Below are 14,566 nucleotides of genomic sequence, written 5' to 3'. Positions count from 1 at the left end.
AGAGTTACATTTTAAAACATTACTTGAGAGTTAGAAGCCCATTGAAATGTGGCATTCATTGTATTAAAGATCAGAACTACCCCTGACAAATGGAATATACATGTAATCCTCTGTGTACCTGCACACCACACAAAAGAAACCAGGATATTTGCAAAGCAGATAGAAAACCTAGTTCAGTCTCCTCATGATGAATTTCCTCATATTAAATAACTGCCATTTATTTAGTGACTGGTTTATTACAATAGATTTAGATCCTGTCTTTTCTTCGGGAGCTTAAAGCAGGGTCAATGGCTTTCTCTTTATCAATGTTTCCCACAACTATGAAATAGGCTGCATGGGGAGAGAGAACTTTAATTCTACCACCATAATAATTATTCCATGCTGGCTATTTCATTTTCGCATTGGCTTCTTTCTTTCTGTCTTTTACTGAGAGGAAAAAGGAGAAGCATATCCTGTAATATTTGTTGGGACTCCTTCCCCCAGCCTCCCTGCAAATTAGACTCTTCTGTTCTTCACTTTCCTGAATATGTATTCCATTTCTGCCTTATGCAATTTATATGAGTATGCATCTTTGAGTCATTTTGGACTCCTGGTCACAGCCTGGAGTAGTCCTGGCAATTTTCTTGGCAAGATTTTGGAAGTGGTTTGCCACTGCCTCCTTCCTAGGGCTGAAAGTGTGACTGACTGATCCAAGGGAATCCAGTGGCTACATAGCTAAGGCAGGACTAGAGTCAGTCTCCCAGTTTTAAGCTTGATGCCTTAATGTATAAACCAAACCAATTCTCTGCACAATTTACAGTAGAGTAAATATCCAAGTATGATCCTTGAATAAAGGTTCAAATTTTTCTCTGTTTTCGTCCTTGTGGGGCTGACAATGAACATTTTAACTGACAATTTAATACTTTAATACTAACAATCATGCAATTTAAAAGTTTAATTAAAAGAGCAATTTTTAATATGCAAGAAATGCAAAATTATCTAATGTAAAACAATGAAATAATGATTAATAAAATACACGCAATCCTTATATTCAACTCATTCCCTGTTCCTTTGAGCAAAATTCAGCTCTTCTTTTATTACTTTATATCTATTTATAATTGTCAGATACTTAGAGGATTAACTCTTTTGTCCAGACAACCCAATGTTGTGCTTGATCAAATGCAAAATGCACTATAACACGTCTGCAGGGCAAACAAAATACGTTTTCAAAACTCGTCTATCTTTGCTTAATGAAGAACATTCCACATAATTTGGTTTATCAAAAATACAGGAAGTGAGATGGAAGCATATTTAAAAAAATTATACATTTTCCCAATATAACTTACCATTTCCTAAGAGTTGTGAAGATTTTGTGTTCCTGTATTATACTATTGGATGAAGGCAAAGAATATCACTCCAGCATCATGATAAGATAGGTATTATTTTATTAGATTGATAACAGATTGCAAGCTGACCAGACGCTGCCTATGCCTTTCATGCATTTTGAGCAGCATCAGGAATCTTAACCACTTCACAGTTACCATCCTGTCTATTCCCATAAATTTAAGAGAACTTTTATCCCAAAATACAGAAATATATCTAACAAGGATTCATTAAATTAATGAACACTTTAATTAAATAAATAAAAAAATCTCTTAACTAATATGACAATTAAAAAGGAATCAAACAAATGCACAATGGCGTATCATTTTAAAAAAAATCCTTAATGGTCTATTTATGGAGGGGAAAAATGATAAAAGCTTTATTAAAGGTCAACGAAGTTTGGAGAAAATTTCTAAATCATCACTACAGGGAAGGCCCTAATATAAAAGCTACCATAGATAAAATAAAATATGAGGGATTTATATTTCTCTTTCCTTTTTCTTTCCTATTTCTTTTTCCTTTTTTAAAAGAACAATATAACAAAACAGAATTAAGATTAATATTTTTATTATGTGAACAATCTGATATAAAACATTACAGTACTTCAAATGAAAACAAACCAAGAGACAACAAATATGGGCATTTCAAATAAGGCACATGTAAAAAAAACACACATCCAGTGAAATAGACAAGTTTCTATATATATATATTTATATATATATATATAATATTTATATTTAGAGGTAGAAATAATTACAAAAATATGCAAGCACTTTAACCATTAGCAGTTCTGTTAAAACTAGGGTCCTTATTAAAAACTGCCTTGGTAAAACAGTACAGATGGCATTTTATGCACTACATTTTTATGGCATCTGTATATTTTAATTTGAGTACTGGTAGTGAGAAAAATGCTATTCCATGACCAATACAACAAGATTTTTTAAAAAAGTTATAAATGTTCATACAAATGTATTTAATAACAAAAAATTATTGAAGCACCACATTTTTCCCTCAGAAAAAAAACCTGCATTATTTTTCTTTATGTTAGCATTAGAGACCTAATGATGTTTTTAATAGTGTTGCTATATCTGCTGGAATGGCTCCTTCTTCTCCTGTAGAATTAAAGGAATATGTCAGATTTTCATGTGCAAAGAACATTTCATTCAAGTTAATTCATTACAACCAATGCAACTAAAATATCATTTCTGCAATCTTGCTAACTGAACACAAGAATATTATTGCAATGGAACACTGTAATTTTTAAAACAACGGAATGCAAAATTTGCTTGGTCATTTATTTGCAAATCACTGGTGCAATTTAATCTGTTTTCCAACTTACTCTCGGGGTTTGCATATAGTTTATTATTGTGATTAATCTTGTTGATATGTCTGACTTAGCTGTAATCCAATATGGTAGCTGGCATAAGTTACAATAATCAGGAACTCAAGTGTTTGAGCAAGCCAACAAGGCCAAAATACTACTCTAAAAGTTACTTTGGCCACATCAAGTATTTATGTGTAGCCAATGCTAAATTTTACTTTTATGTATACTTTTGCATCCTGTTGTACAAATTGCTTTTCAATAGTAGACAGCATGACAAAGAGATCTATGAAAAAGAAATACTAACTTGGATCATAAAACGTTTGTACCATTATTTATATTAAAAATAAACAGATAAAAGTAAAACTACAAAAGCAACGATAGACAACATGCTTATTATTTCCATATTCCTTTTTATTTTCTATAAAAACAGATTTGATGACATGATTAATATTTCCACATTTCTTTGGTTTTATAAATACATTTTTTTCTATCTCATACACTTGTGCACCCTATCTTTTTAGCATACTAAAAGTATTCTACAAGGACTCACCTGTATCTGTTGCTGTCATATCTTGCTCTAATTTTAACTTCTGCTGACTGATTTTGAGCATGGATTCTTCTATGGTCCCTTTACTTATAAGCCTAATAACCTGCACTTCTCTAAAAAAAAAATAAAACCAAACCACATCAAATATTTATTCATATATTTATGCAAAACAATATTTATAGTTTATTACAAGTATATTATTTCCTATCTGGCATAATTTTATAGAAAATGAAGCTTGTTTATTTTGGAGCAATGAATGAGTGACTAATCTTACTCATGCAAAGACAAACATATAAAGTGATAGCAACTATGTATTAGAACTGTGATGCATAAATGTAACATATATGCAATTACACGTCATAGACATATATCATACATGCAGTGTCAGACAAAAATTGCAAAACAACTTTAATATTGGGAATTCCTATATTCATATATGAATCACTAAAAACATTTTACCAAAAAAATGAGTTATTTTAAGCAGTGATCTAAAGCCTCCTTTGTATCTGTTCTTGTGTTGCTGCTATCTCCATAATTTCAATGAAGTGAAACTATGGTTTGGTCTCAAAAGTAAAGGAATAACAACAAACAAGATTGGTTGACACTAGAAACATAAAATCAATTTTAACATGTAAGTGGGATAAGTATCGCTAAGCAACAGGGTGAAGATGGATGTATGGACAGATAATTCTTATAATTGTCTGAGACTCTAAAAAGTCTTATTTAGGCTTAAAAAAGAACAAATGAACCAGTCTAAAGTTTTATCTCTAACCAAGGTATTCAAACCAGTACACCAAATTAATCATAATAAAACCAGCACTTTATAAAATTGGGAAAGATTTTTTTTATCAATCCATACCTCGTCTGTCCAACTCTGTGGCATCTGTCTTCTGCCTGTTTGTCATTGTAAGGATTGCAGTCAATATCATGGAGAATGACCACGTTGGCTGAAGTCAAATTAATCCCAAGTCCCCCAGCTTTAGTTGAAAGCAAGAAAATAAATATATCCATATCTGAATTGAATTCATCTATCAAATGTATCCTATCAAAAAAGAAAGAAAAAACAATGCATTCATTAGCACACAAAGTTTTTTTTAAAAAATGAATCCCCTATTGCTTGGTCATATTATAAAAGCTGGCATACATACACATTCATTTGTTGAGCATAGCATTGAAGCATGTATAAAGGAAATCTCATAGAGCAGATAGGTTCTTACCTATCAGAGATCTGTGTCTTTCCATCCAGTCTAAGATAGCGATGTTGCTCATGTTTCAAGAGAACTTCCAAGATGTCCAGCATCATGGTAAATTGGCTAAACAAGACAACTCTGTCACCCTAATGGACAAAGCAATATGTTAATTTATAAGCTACTTACATCAGAAAGCCAAGTACACAAATATTAAAGCTGCTTTAGGCTACATAGGCTGAATTTAAAACTAAGCAATGCATTTGAAAGCCAGGATTCAAATATTTAACATGCTTATTAAATGGAGAGCCAAACTAGTCTATTGTTTTCAAGGGACAGAACAGCCAATGTGATTGCTTCACTTGATCATGAAATGGACAGCATATCTGTCTTTGACAGCTGTAATTTATGTATAAGCAATGGCTAATAAGAATTACTAGAGAATTGTAAATTAGGACATAAGCAAAACTCTATGGGATGCAACAATACACTGCAAATAAAACACAGGAAGAGTCTAATACACAGGTGTCAAACTCGCTACATCACGTGACGTGTCGCAATGGTATCACGACTTTTTCCCCATTGCCAACAATGGGGTGGGCGCGGTTTTGACGTGGCACATCTGACCCGCGGGCCGGCAGTTTGACATCCCTGGTGTAATACTTTAGGAACAGGTTAGTTTACTCTAGTTTAAATAGCAGAAAAATATGATCTGAATATAAACTTAAATGTATAGATATTTTCTGAAGATGATTTTATGTTTCAATCTTGGAACACTCAGTAGCAAATTGCTACAAAAGGTATTTCCACTTTTGTTACATATGCAGGCTTGTCTTTTCTTCAGAAGAATACATCTACTTTGTCTTTAAAACTTACGAGTTTGATCTAAGACATTTCCCATCGTGTTATTTGGTAAAGAGGTCAGAAAGTTATTAGTTTAAAACTAATAAATTTATTAGTTATAAATTCTCAAACATTACACATTCTGTTATCATACAGAAACTAAGAATCAATCCAGCCTGGGATTGACATTGCTTTGAGGGACAACTCATTAGGTAAACAAAATTAAAATGTTTACTACAGGAATAAAAACACTTAATGTCAACTTTCAATAGATTCTTTCCCAGTAAAGTAAGTTAGTAGAATTTTCTGAAATTAGACTGCCTTCATCTCCACTTTTGAAATATACACTGCACAGCTTCAAAAAGAATCCAGTTGGTTTAAGACAGAGGCCCCCAACCTTTTGGGCACCAGGGATCGGTTCTGTGGAGAGAGGTTTTTCTGCGACCTGGAGGGGGCGTGGTTTTGTGTGTTGCCTGCATCTCGCGAATGGGGCTTTGCTTGTTTTTACGGATCAGTTGCTGGCATGCTGCGGCCTGGTACCAGTCCACGGACCAGGGGTTGGGGAACCCCGGTTTAAGGGTTAGGGTTACCAAAAGCAATACTTAAGTATTGTCCAAAAAGGTTCTCAAAGATTAGAAAATTAGATTTCTTAGCTCTGAACCTCACTACCTTTGGCCATTAGTTCTATAACCAACAATTAGCTGTCACCAATCTCCCTCTCATCTCTCATCTAGTTAAGGCAGCTGTAACAGGCCTATTTTGTTACATTATAAAGTGCATAATAAAACTCATTTAGGCATTAACTGCATTTCCTCCTTTCCCCCAATACACTATTTTTCACACAAACATTTGAGGAACCTACCTGATGAAGAGTCCCTATGCACATGTTACACTAGCCATGGGTAAATTGTGAGCAGGCATGAATTTTAGCCATGGTTAATGACAAACCTAGATAAAGGGTATTGAGAGGGCTGATGAGTTCATAATCCTACAAGCAAGTGCTGACCTTTAGCCCTAGCTAATATTGTATTTTGTTTTCAAAGAACCTTCAAAGATGAGAAATTTGAAGAGAGCTTCCCACATTTTAATTAATATGCCTATTGTTCTCTAAAATGTGTTTCTTGTCAGTATAGTTTACAGCTGAAAACAGCTCATTTATTTGTAAAGGATAGTATATCAAAAGGTATTGGTATGTAGGGCGCACCTTTTCTTTAAAATCCGATAAAATACGTATAAGTGTCCTAAATTTTCCAGAATCCAAAATTAGATCCATTTCAAGCTTGAAGTCATGAATATTTGCATACTGTTTGCAAAGCAAATGCAGTTCATAATCAGTCATCACACACATATCTTCAAAAATAAGGTCGGGGTTTGCTTCACAGTGTGTAGGCTCCTAAAACAACAATAATTTTTAGTTATTTGCAAATGAATAATTTTAAAATGCAATACACATCTACTGTCCTGTAATTAATTTTATCCCACAGTCCCATTTTTTTAGACGAGCTCTCTGAGCTTGTTTGTTTTCTTGCAGACGTTTCATTATCCAAACTACAGTAGCACTGATGATGATATCTAGTTGGGGTAATGAAACATCTGCAAAAAAACAAGCAAGCTGAGAGTGCACCAAGGACCCCTCATATCAACCCTGAGCAACAAATATTCTTTTTAGAAGATTATTGGTATACTGTAATCTGAAATATGAAGTAACATGATTCACTTTTCCATGATTACTTCTCAGATCTGGCTTTTATTAACACTTTTTTAAAAAAATTGTCAACTATATTTCAGGGAGAATTTCATTGAGATTACTGATGAGACGTGAATAGTTGAGACAGCTTTCTGTTATACTATGGTGTAACATGAACATAAACATCTCAGTTCAACTTCAAGCCATACTGTGAAAGTACTATGTGTGGCGAATGCATCCTTGAAAAACAAGTCATAGTTATTCTATAGTACAGTCATCAATATTCATCTGTGAATCTCTGCCATGGCCTGGCCAAGTGATACTATGGAGGCTTTGCTTTAGTACCTGGATGCAGTTGGAGTCTGGATAGGGATAAACTGATTTCAGCTCATCATTACCAAGATAGAGTAGCTTTGAGTGTTAGGGCCTCCTGGATCTGGTGATTTTCTACCCTAATATTAGATTATATTCCCCTACCCTGGACAGAATGGGTGTGCAATTTGAGATCCCCCTGCAGTCATGACTTCTGTTTGAAGAGCAGATAGCAGTTGTGAAGGGGGTAGGGAGAGGGGCTTTGCTCTGCTTTATGCTGTGTATCAACTAAGCCCCTTCCTGGATCAGGAAGCAACATGCTTGATTTACTCATGCTTTGATCACTTTCCAAGTAGATTACTGTAATGTGCTCTATATGGTACAGTTTTCGAACAACATTTAAAGTTCAATTGGTCCTAAATGCAGCAATGCAAACAATTATGGATGTGTGTTACTTTGCCCATGTTCTATCTATCTATCTATCTATCTATCTATCTATCTATCTATCTATCTATCTATCTATCTATCTATCTATCTATCTATCTATCTATCTATCTACTGCATTTGCTTTGCAAACACTATATATATATACCACACACATACCATCCTACTGTCTGGGGCAAATGCACCTTATGACAAAACCAAATGCATCTATTTCTTACCTTGAGCATGAGTTTTGACATGACTTTAAGTTTTTCAGAGGTATAATACTGGCGGTGTAGGAGAGGATGATTAGCCATTTTTCTGAGTTGCATCATGACATTACCCATTTCAGAATTTTTTTCTATGAACAGACACAGGTATTAATGTTAATTAAAAAGTCTTTTTTTACAGATATAACTAAAAAAAATAGTAGAGCTCGGTGTTTTTGTTCCTCATACAAAAGAAAAATTACCGAGAATTATTTATATGCATTCATACCTTGACCATCCATAGATTTCTTAAGGCAGCTAAAAAGATCTTGGTATAGTTGTTCCTGTTTCTCAGTCATTTCACACCACTCAACAATTTCTTTTTTGGGAGGTAGTTGCTGCAGCACCTGACAGACCAAGACCAAAATTCTATGTATTAGGAGAACAAACTTACATGTAGATCCACAGATATAAATCTGGAAGCTACTGTATACTTAGTTATGGTAATCTGATATGAAATAATTATTTTTCATTGCAGAGTAAAGACATACCTCTTCTTTTACTCTTCTCAAGATGAATGGTTTTATTATCTGCTTTGCATGTGCAATTCTCTCCTTTTCATATACACTATGCTCCTCAGATGCTTTCTAATAAAAAATCAAAAACATAAAGAGCATTTCATACTCTCAGCCAAAGCAAGTTAATGTGTCCTGTTTTAGTTTAGTTTAATACAATGTTTGAATCCATTCATTTTTATTAAACAAGCCACTGTTATACGACAGTAAGTGCATGTCCAGTTACATTGTGGTTATGACAATTACTAAAATGATTACTATTGTACAGAACAGTATCTACAGTTGCAAATTTGAAGATTGCATGAGTTTTCTGAACTATGTTTTAAAATTACCTTTAAATTTACAGTGCAAAATTAACAATAATCATATAATTTTTATCTTCATTTCATAACAATAAAAACACATACAAAATACACCTACTGCTTTAGAAGAAAATATCCTCCGAATTTCACTGGTGCTACTACTGAACATGTGTGGCATTACAAAATTCAATAGGGACATAAGTTCTAAAAGATTATTTTGAACAGGAGTCCCAGTTAGCAGAAAACGATTTTTTGCCTGTTTTGATAAAAATAAATAAGCAGTGATTAGAAAATGAAACATTAAATCACCATTTTGCTAAAACATTGTATTATGAGTTTCATCTCACTGTTGAGAAATGCAATATTGTCATAGTTACACATTTAAAACTAGCCTACAATATTTAAAACCAGGAAGTTGCAAGTAACAGCCTTAAATTCCACCGAAGTGAAACAATACAGTGAAAACCGTAACTGTTTTTGTCATCTGACAGGTAATAGCTGCCACACTTTGCTATGCAGTTAATCACAACAGTATGCATGCATGAGTGTCTGTTTAAAAAATTAATAAAGCTACCGCACTCATAATTTGTAATCTGCAATGCATACAATAAAAAGGTGTAAAAACAAACCCCAAGAAAATCAAAACCATAATCAATACGTAAGAGAGGCTGGTGTTAAAACATACAGACACAGTATTGGAAGGGCTTATTCCAAAGGGCAGATACAGCAACAGAGAAGTCATGGCTCTTAGATCACATTAGGTGGCATTGTTTCAAAAACGGTTTTTTCTACTCTATGCAATCTTGTGGGACAGGAAGAGATAAGAAGAGATGGTTGTGCAAGACAGACAAGTCCTATGCCACGTATGACTTTATATAGTTTCTATATTTAGACCTAAGACTTATTGTATATTTATAGAACTCACTTAGATAACTGTTTACAGGATTGCAATTTAATGCTGTAAAATGAGAAACAGACTATTTATGAAAATATTTTATTTATGATGTAACATTTAGTGAACCTTGAACATGTAAACCATAACTGAGAAAAAAAATCAAGAGTAAAGAAAGAGTAAAGAAACAATCAGTGCCTTACATTAATTGTCATCAGATGCTGATAGCGTACAGAACCCATATTTTTTAGCATATGGCCTTCATCAAAAATTGCATAATTAAGTTTCATCTTGCGAAACAGATTACGATCTTCTGGACTACTAATTGCACAGTTATACCTATCAAGAGAACAAACTATGAACATATTTTGCTTTACAAACATGCATTAATTTATTGATTGATTGATTTATATATATATATAAATATAAAGACTCTCTGTCTTCCCCCTCCCTCCCCCTCCTTCCAGATCGCCTCAGCGCTTCTGTCCCTGGCTTAGGGCCATTTGATCCATCAACTCGGTCCATGTGAGTCATGGTCGTCCCATCTATAGAGCCATATAGAGGGAGAGGGAGGGGGAAGACAGAGAGCAGGAATGCCGGAACAGCTGCTTGTTGCAGGATTGGGGCGGAGGAATTATGACAACGGCCTTGGGGGTGGGGGAGGATAATGGCCCTGGGAGGGAGGGGGACTGGGCGCAGGGAAGGGTTGACAGCCGCCCTCCAAGTGCTTGCACATGCTCAAAAAGAGACTTGAGGATCGTAAAACAACCAGTGGAGTCCAAGACAGTTTGCCTGATGCGGAACAACTGTGTAATACGGATTAACACAATCAACGGGCCGATGACGCGCTCAAGGAGCTGGGTGCAGAGGCAGGAGGCTATATGAACTTCCTTCCCGATCTCCTGCTATTCTAACTCTGATGACGCTGGCAGTTTTTTGGCCGGACGAAAGCTTAGTAACTCTTCTTAACTTTTAAACAGGCCGGTTTATTATATCCTGGTGTTCGTTTTTTCTTTTATTTGTTAGCATAATGCCCAGGATTCGCATTTTTAGTATTTTAAAAGACACACACACACACACACACACACACACACACACACACACACACAAATATATATTCTAGCACTCATTAAGTCAGTTCTGATAGTATAATAATGCACGTTTCTTGTTTAACTCTGGCAAGAGTTTTAAGAACCATTACCTGAAAAAACAAAATTTCTAGGAGTATTTGAACTGTAGCAGTTGTTACAGTTTCAATATTATATTTGCCTTTGGTTGAATTTTGTATGCAACACTGTGGCACAATATGCACAACTATTTTTCCATTACAGGTAGTCCTTGCTTAGCGACTGCTTTGAACAGCAACTGTTTGACTTACAATGATGATGACATAGTAACTTTGTGACCAATGCTTGCATTTATGATCTTCCCAATGTGTCTCTCAATCATATCTTTGTCATTAGTCAGCTAGTATGTATTATCTTGTGAAAAATCATAAGCTCAGACATGGTCATATGATTTTTCACTTAGCGAAAACGTTGCTTAATGACTGAGTTGCTGATCCCATTTGGGTCACTAAATAACTATACCTATAGTATACAGTACTGGCCAAAATAATGGAAACCTTTTGGGAAAAGTGTATTTTTGAGGTTTGATGACTAATAACACCACTTTTTTTTGGAGTAGTACCATAAAATTATATATCAATGGAAAGATAATTTAATCAAGAATGTAATGCAACAAAGTTTGTTCAATTATCTGTACTGTATTCTATGAAAAGTTATAGCCAAATAACCAGAAAAAGGAAGCACAACTTGCTTAAGTTGATATCACATAGCTTTCCTTCATCTGATTGTAGCCAATGAGCATGAGTGTCTAGAGAGCCAATCAGGTGTCAACTTGTTTTGGCAATGAGGCAATCAGATCACAGTAGATTCAGTTATTGATGTCATGTATTGAAGCTGAGAGGAGGACATTTGTCAGTGTGTTATGTGATCACTATCAAGTTGTTTGGGTTTTTTTTTCTTCTTTCATTTAGTGAGCTTGTAAAACATAATAAAATTAAAGTAATGGTGCAAAGAGTTGACTGGTTGCCCAGAAAGCGATGTAAAATAGTATTATTAAGTGAACAAGGCTATAGTTATAAAGAAACTGGAGGAAAATTGGTGGAAACTTAACCAAAGGTGTACATTTTTCCCAAAAGGTTTCCACAATTTTAGCCACTACTGTATTCAATATACAGAACAAAATCTCTTGGGGAAGTATAACCAGTAATGAATCTTGGATTATGCTATATCTATTACATTTGGTGTACTTACAAGAATATATTCATTTATAACTATGAGAAACTTGTGACTTATAGAGACATTTTGAATACTGAAGGGAAACTACAAAATAAACAAGAACTGGAACAGGGTATTGAGCTATCATGGTGGCCACATCTGCAAATGCAAATGAGATACGAGAAAGATGCCAAAACATATGGTTTTTATAAAGATCAGACAGTGTTTGACCAGATACTATTGTCATCAGATGAAAAATTGATTAAGAAACTGTATTGTTAAACTTAAAGATGGAAGATGAACAAGTCAAAGAAACAATGATAACATGGGGAAAAAAAACTTTGGGCACAATGTAGAGTTAGAAAAATTATATAAAATTTTTTATAGATGGCATTTACCACCTGCAAGGTCAACAAAAATGTTTAAAAACATGTCTAGCAATTGTTGGAAATGTAGGCAAAAGCCAGGCATGTACGACCATCTTTGGTGGACATGTCCTAAAGCAGTGGTTCTCAACCTTTTTAATGCCGCGACCCCCAACCAGTCGTAAGTCGAGGACTACTCAACCGGTTGTAAGTCGAGGACTACTCAACTGGTGCAGCACCGTTTGCAGAATGGGACTTTTGGCGGGCTCAGCAGGGCAGAGACAGCCTGGACAATTCCTATTGGCTTTTGAAAGCCAATAGAATTAGACTCTATTCAAGAGAGTCTATTCTATTGGCTTTCAAAAGCCAATAGAATAAAAGGGAGTAGCACAGCTAAGGAAAAGGGGGAAAAAATGGCGGACTGCGTTGTTTGGCAACCCCCGTGAAATGGTCGTTCAACCCCAAATGGGGTCCCGACCCACAGGTTGAGAACCACTGCCCTAAAGCAAAAAAAATTCTGGTCAAAAATAATATGTGGTTAGAGAAAATGTTAAGAAAACATGTACATTTTAAGCCGGAACTATTTCTTTTAGGTATAACCACAGAAAACTATGATAAAAAATGTGTGTATTTAATATTACATGTACTAACAGCAGCGAGAATTACATTTGTACAGCATTGGAAAAATGAAGAAACACCAGCTGAAGAAGACATAATTAAGAAAATTCTGGACTGTGCGGAAATGGACAGGCTTATATTGAAAATGAAAGGGAAAGAAGATACAGAATACTTTCAAACATGGGATACTTTTTACAAATGGCTAGAAAAACGGAGTAGAGAGTAAGAACGGAAGATGTATTATTAAGTTAAATATGTGGACCCAGACAACACGTTGTTTACTAAGCACTAAAGATTTATAATTATAAAAAAATAAAATGTTTTTTTTTTAAAAAAAGAATATATTTATTTATAACTCGCAACAATCAATGGGAGTAATACCATTTATCGGAAAATTTGTGCAAATCAACTCTGGATTTTACAAAATGTTTGAAATATTACTGTATGTGAAGTTATACATCTATTTTTCAAATTATTACATTACATAAAAGTGTCACGCTCAAGTGAAACACTTGAAAAGAAGTACTTTGTTAGATAACTACATTTTTTATGGATTTCTACTTACGTTGTCACAATCACATTGAAATCTGTTACTTTATTATGGATATCCATTCTGAAATGCCTCCTGTCTTCTTGAGACCCTAGATAAAAATGCAATGTGAGTTAGACTTTTCAGTAATTCCAGGTAATTTATTAAATCATTCTTATGAATTTGATTGCAATTCACAAGTTCAGTTGCTTCATTGTGTCATGAAAACATATAACTGTACTTTAGCTATACATGTTTTACTTTGAAACACAATTTCTTACCATAATAAAATAAAATCTGGAGTTCAGGACACCATAGGTTAATTTCTCTTATCCAGTTATCTATTGTTAAAAAAATACATGAAATTGTTAAAGAAGTATTTTATTAGTCTACTCACATGTGTAGTTTAATATTTAAATTTCTTAGGCTTTTTTCCCAACACAAGAGTCCAAGATTTTACCTACCTATTGTTGATGCTGGCACAACGATCAAATGTGGACCTACATCACCCAGTTGATAAAGATATGCCAGAAAAGCAATTGCTTGAATGGTTTTTCCTAAACCCTAGATAAAAAGTAATTTAAAATAGAATTATTGTTATAGCTATTGTTAAATCTAAAATATTTAGTAAAATATTTAATATTTAGAAGTAAATGACAAACTTTTTAAAGCATCACACATATTTCCTTCTTCAAATAATTTGTAACATCCCTAATCTATACAGTACAACTGGTAATTTTTTTCTTCATTCTTCATTCATGCAATATCTTGACTTATAAGAAAGACTCAGGTCCTTCTTGGCAATTGCTGCTTCTTTGTCCATAAAACTCAGTCTCATGCTTCTTTAGTTTTTGATATTTTGCAGTCTCATATATTGATTCTATTTGCATCACCTTTCTGAAGTTGAAGACGATCAATTTACTCTTTTCCAAAACTCATCTGGAATGCCCCAGTCAACACACTCACAGTATGATTTAGTCCCAGGTCTTCATGCTAACCCATTCATATGTCACTTTCTGTCTTGCATAGAAGCATAAGATTGTATTAACTAGTGTAATGCAATGGTTAAGGAGTTAGATTAAGGCTGGAAAAGACCCATGTTTAAGTCC

The 14,566-nt window shown here is 34.2% G+C and overlaps 1 protein-coding gene across 6 annotated transcripts in view; it reads right to left on the bottom strand.

The window, feature by feature from the left end:
- Positions 1 to 1,912: 1,912 nt before the first annotated feature.
- Positions 1,913 to 14,566, bottom strand: part of SMARCAD1 (SWI/SNF-related, matrix-associated actin-dependent regulator of chromatin, subfamily a, containing DEAD/H box 1) — a 56,411-nt gene continuing 43,757 nt past the window's right edge. For all 6 annotated transcript variants that reach the window (XM_039332167.1, XM_039332165.1, XM_039332168.1 and 3 more), the window contains 13 exons: positions 13,922 to 14,021; positions 13,739 to 13,798; positions 13,494 to 13,569; positions 9,867 to 10,002; positions 8,890 to 9,027; positions 8,446 to 8,541; positions 8,184 to 8,301; positions 7,925 to 8,046; positions 6,468 to 6,656; positions 4,451 to 4,569; positions 4,093 to 4,275; positions 3,237 to 3,346; positions 1,913 to 2,474 (listed from right to left, as the gene is read on the bottom strand). In XM_039332167.1, the coding sequence (XP_039188101.1) occupies positions 2,413 to 2,474; positions 3,237 to 3,346; positions 4,093 to 4,275; positions 4,451 to 4,569; positions 6,468 to 6,656; positions 7,925 to 8,046; positions 8,184 to 8,301; positions 8,446 to 8,541; positions 8,890 to 9,027; positions 9,867 to 10,002; positions 13,494 to 13,569; positions 13,739 to 13,798; positions 13,922 to 14,021 (1,509 nt within the window). In that variant the 3' untranslated portion in view covers positions 1,913 to 2,412. The remainder of the gene's footprint in view (positions 2,475 to 3,236; positions 3,347 to 4,092; positions 4,276 to 4,450; positions 4,570 to 6,467; positions 6,657 to 7,924; positions 8,047 to 8,183; positions 8,302 to 8,445; positions 8,542 to 8,889; positions 9,028 to 9,866; positions 10,003 to 13,493; positions 13,570 to 13,738; positions 13,799 to 13,921; positions 14,022 to 14,566) is intronic.

The sequence above is a fragment of the Crotalus tigris genome, unplaced genomic scaffold (assembly GCF_016545835.1).
Source record: "Crotalus tigris isolate CLP2741 ecotype Arizona unplaced genomic scaffold, ASM1654583v1 scf7180000024451.546054, whole genome shotgun sequence".
Lineage (NCBI taxonomy): Eukaryota > Metazoa > Chordata > Lepidosauria > Squamata > Viperidae > Crotalus > Crotalus tigris.
This window is presented reverse-complemented; position numbering and strand designations above follow the sequence as displayed.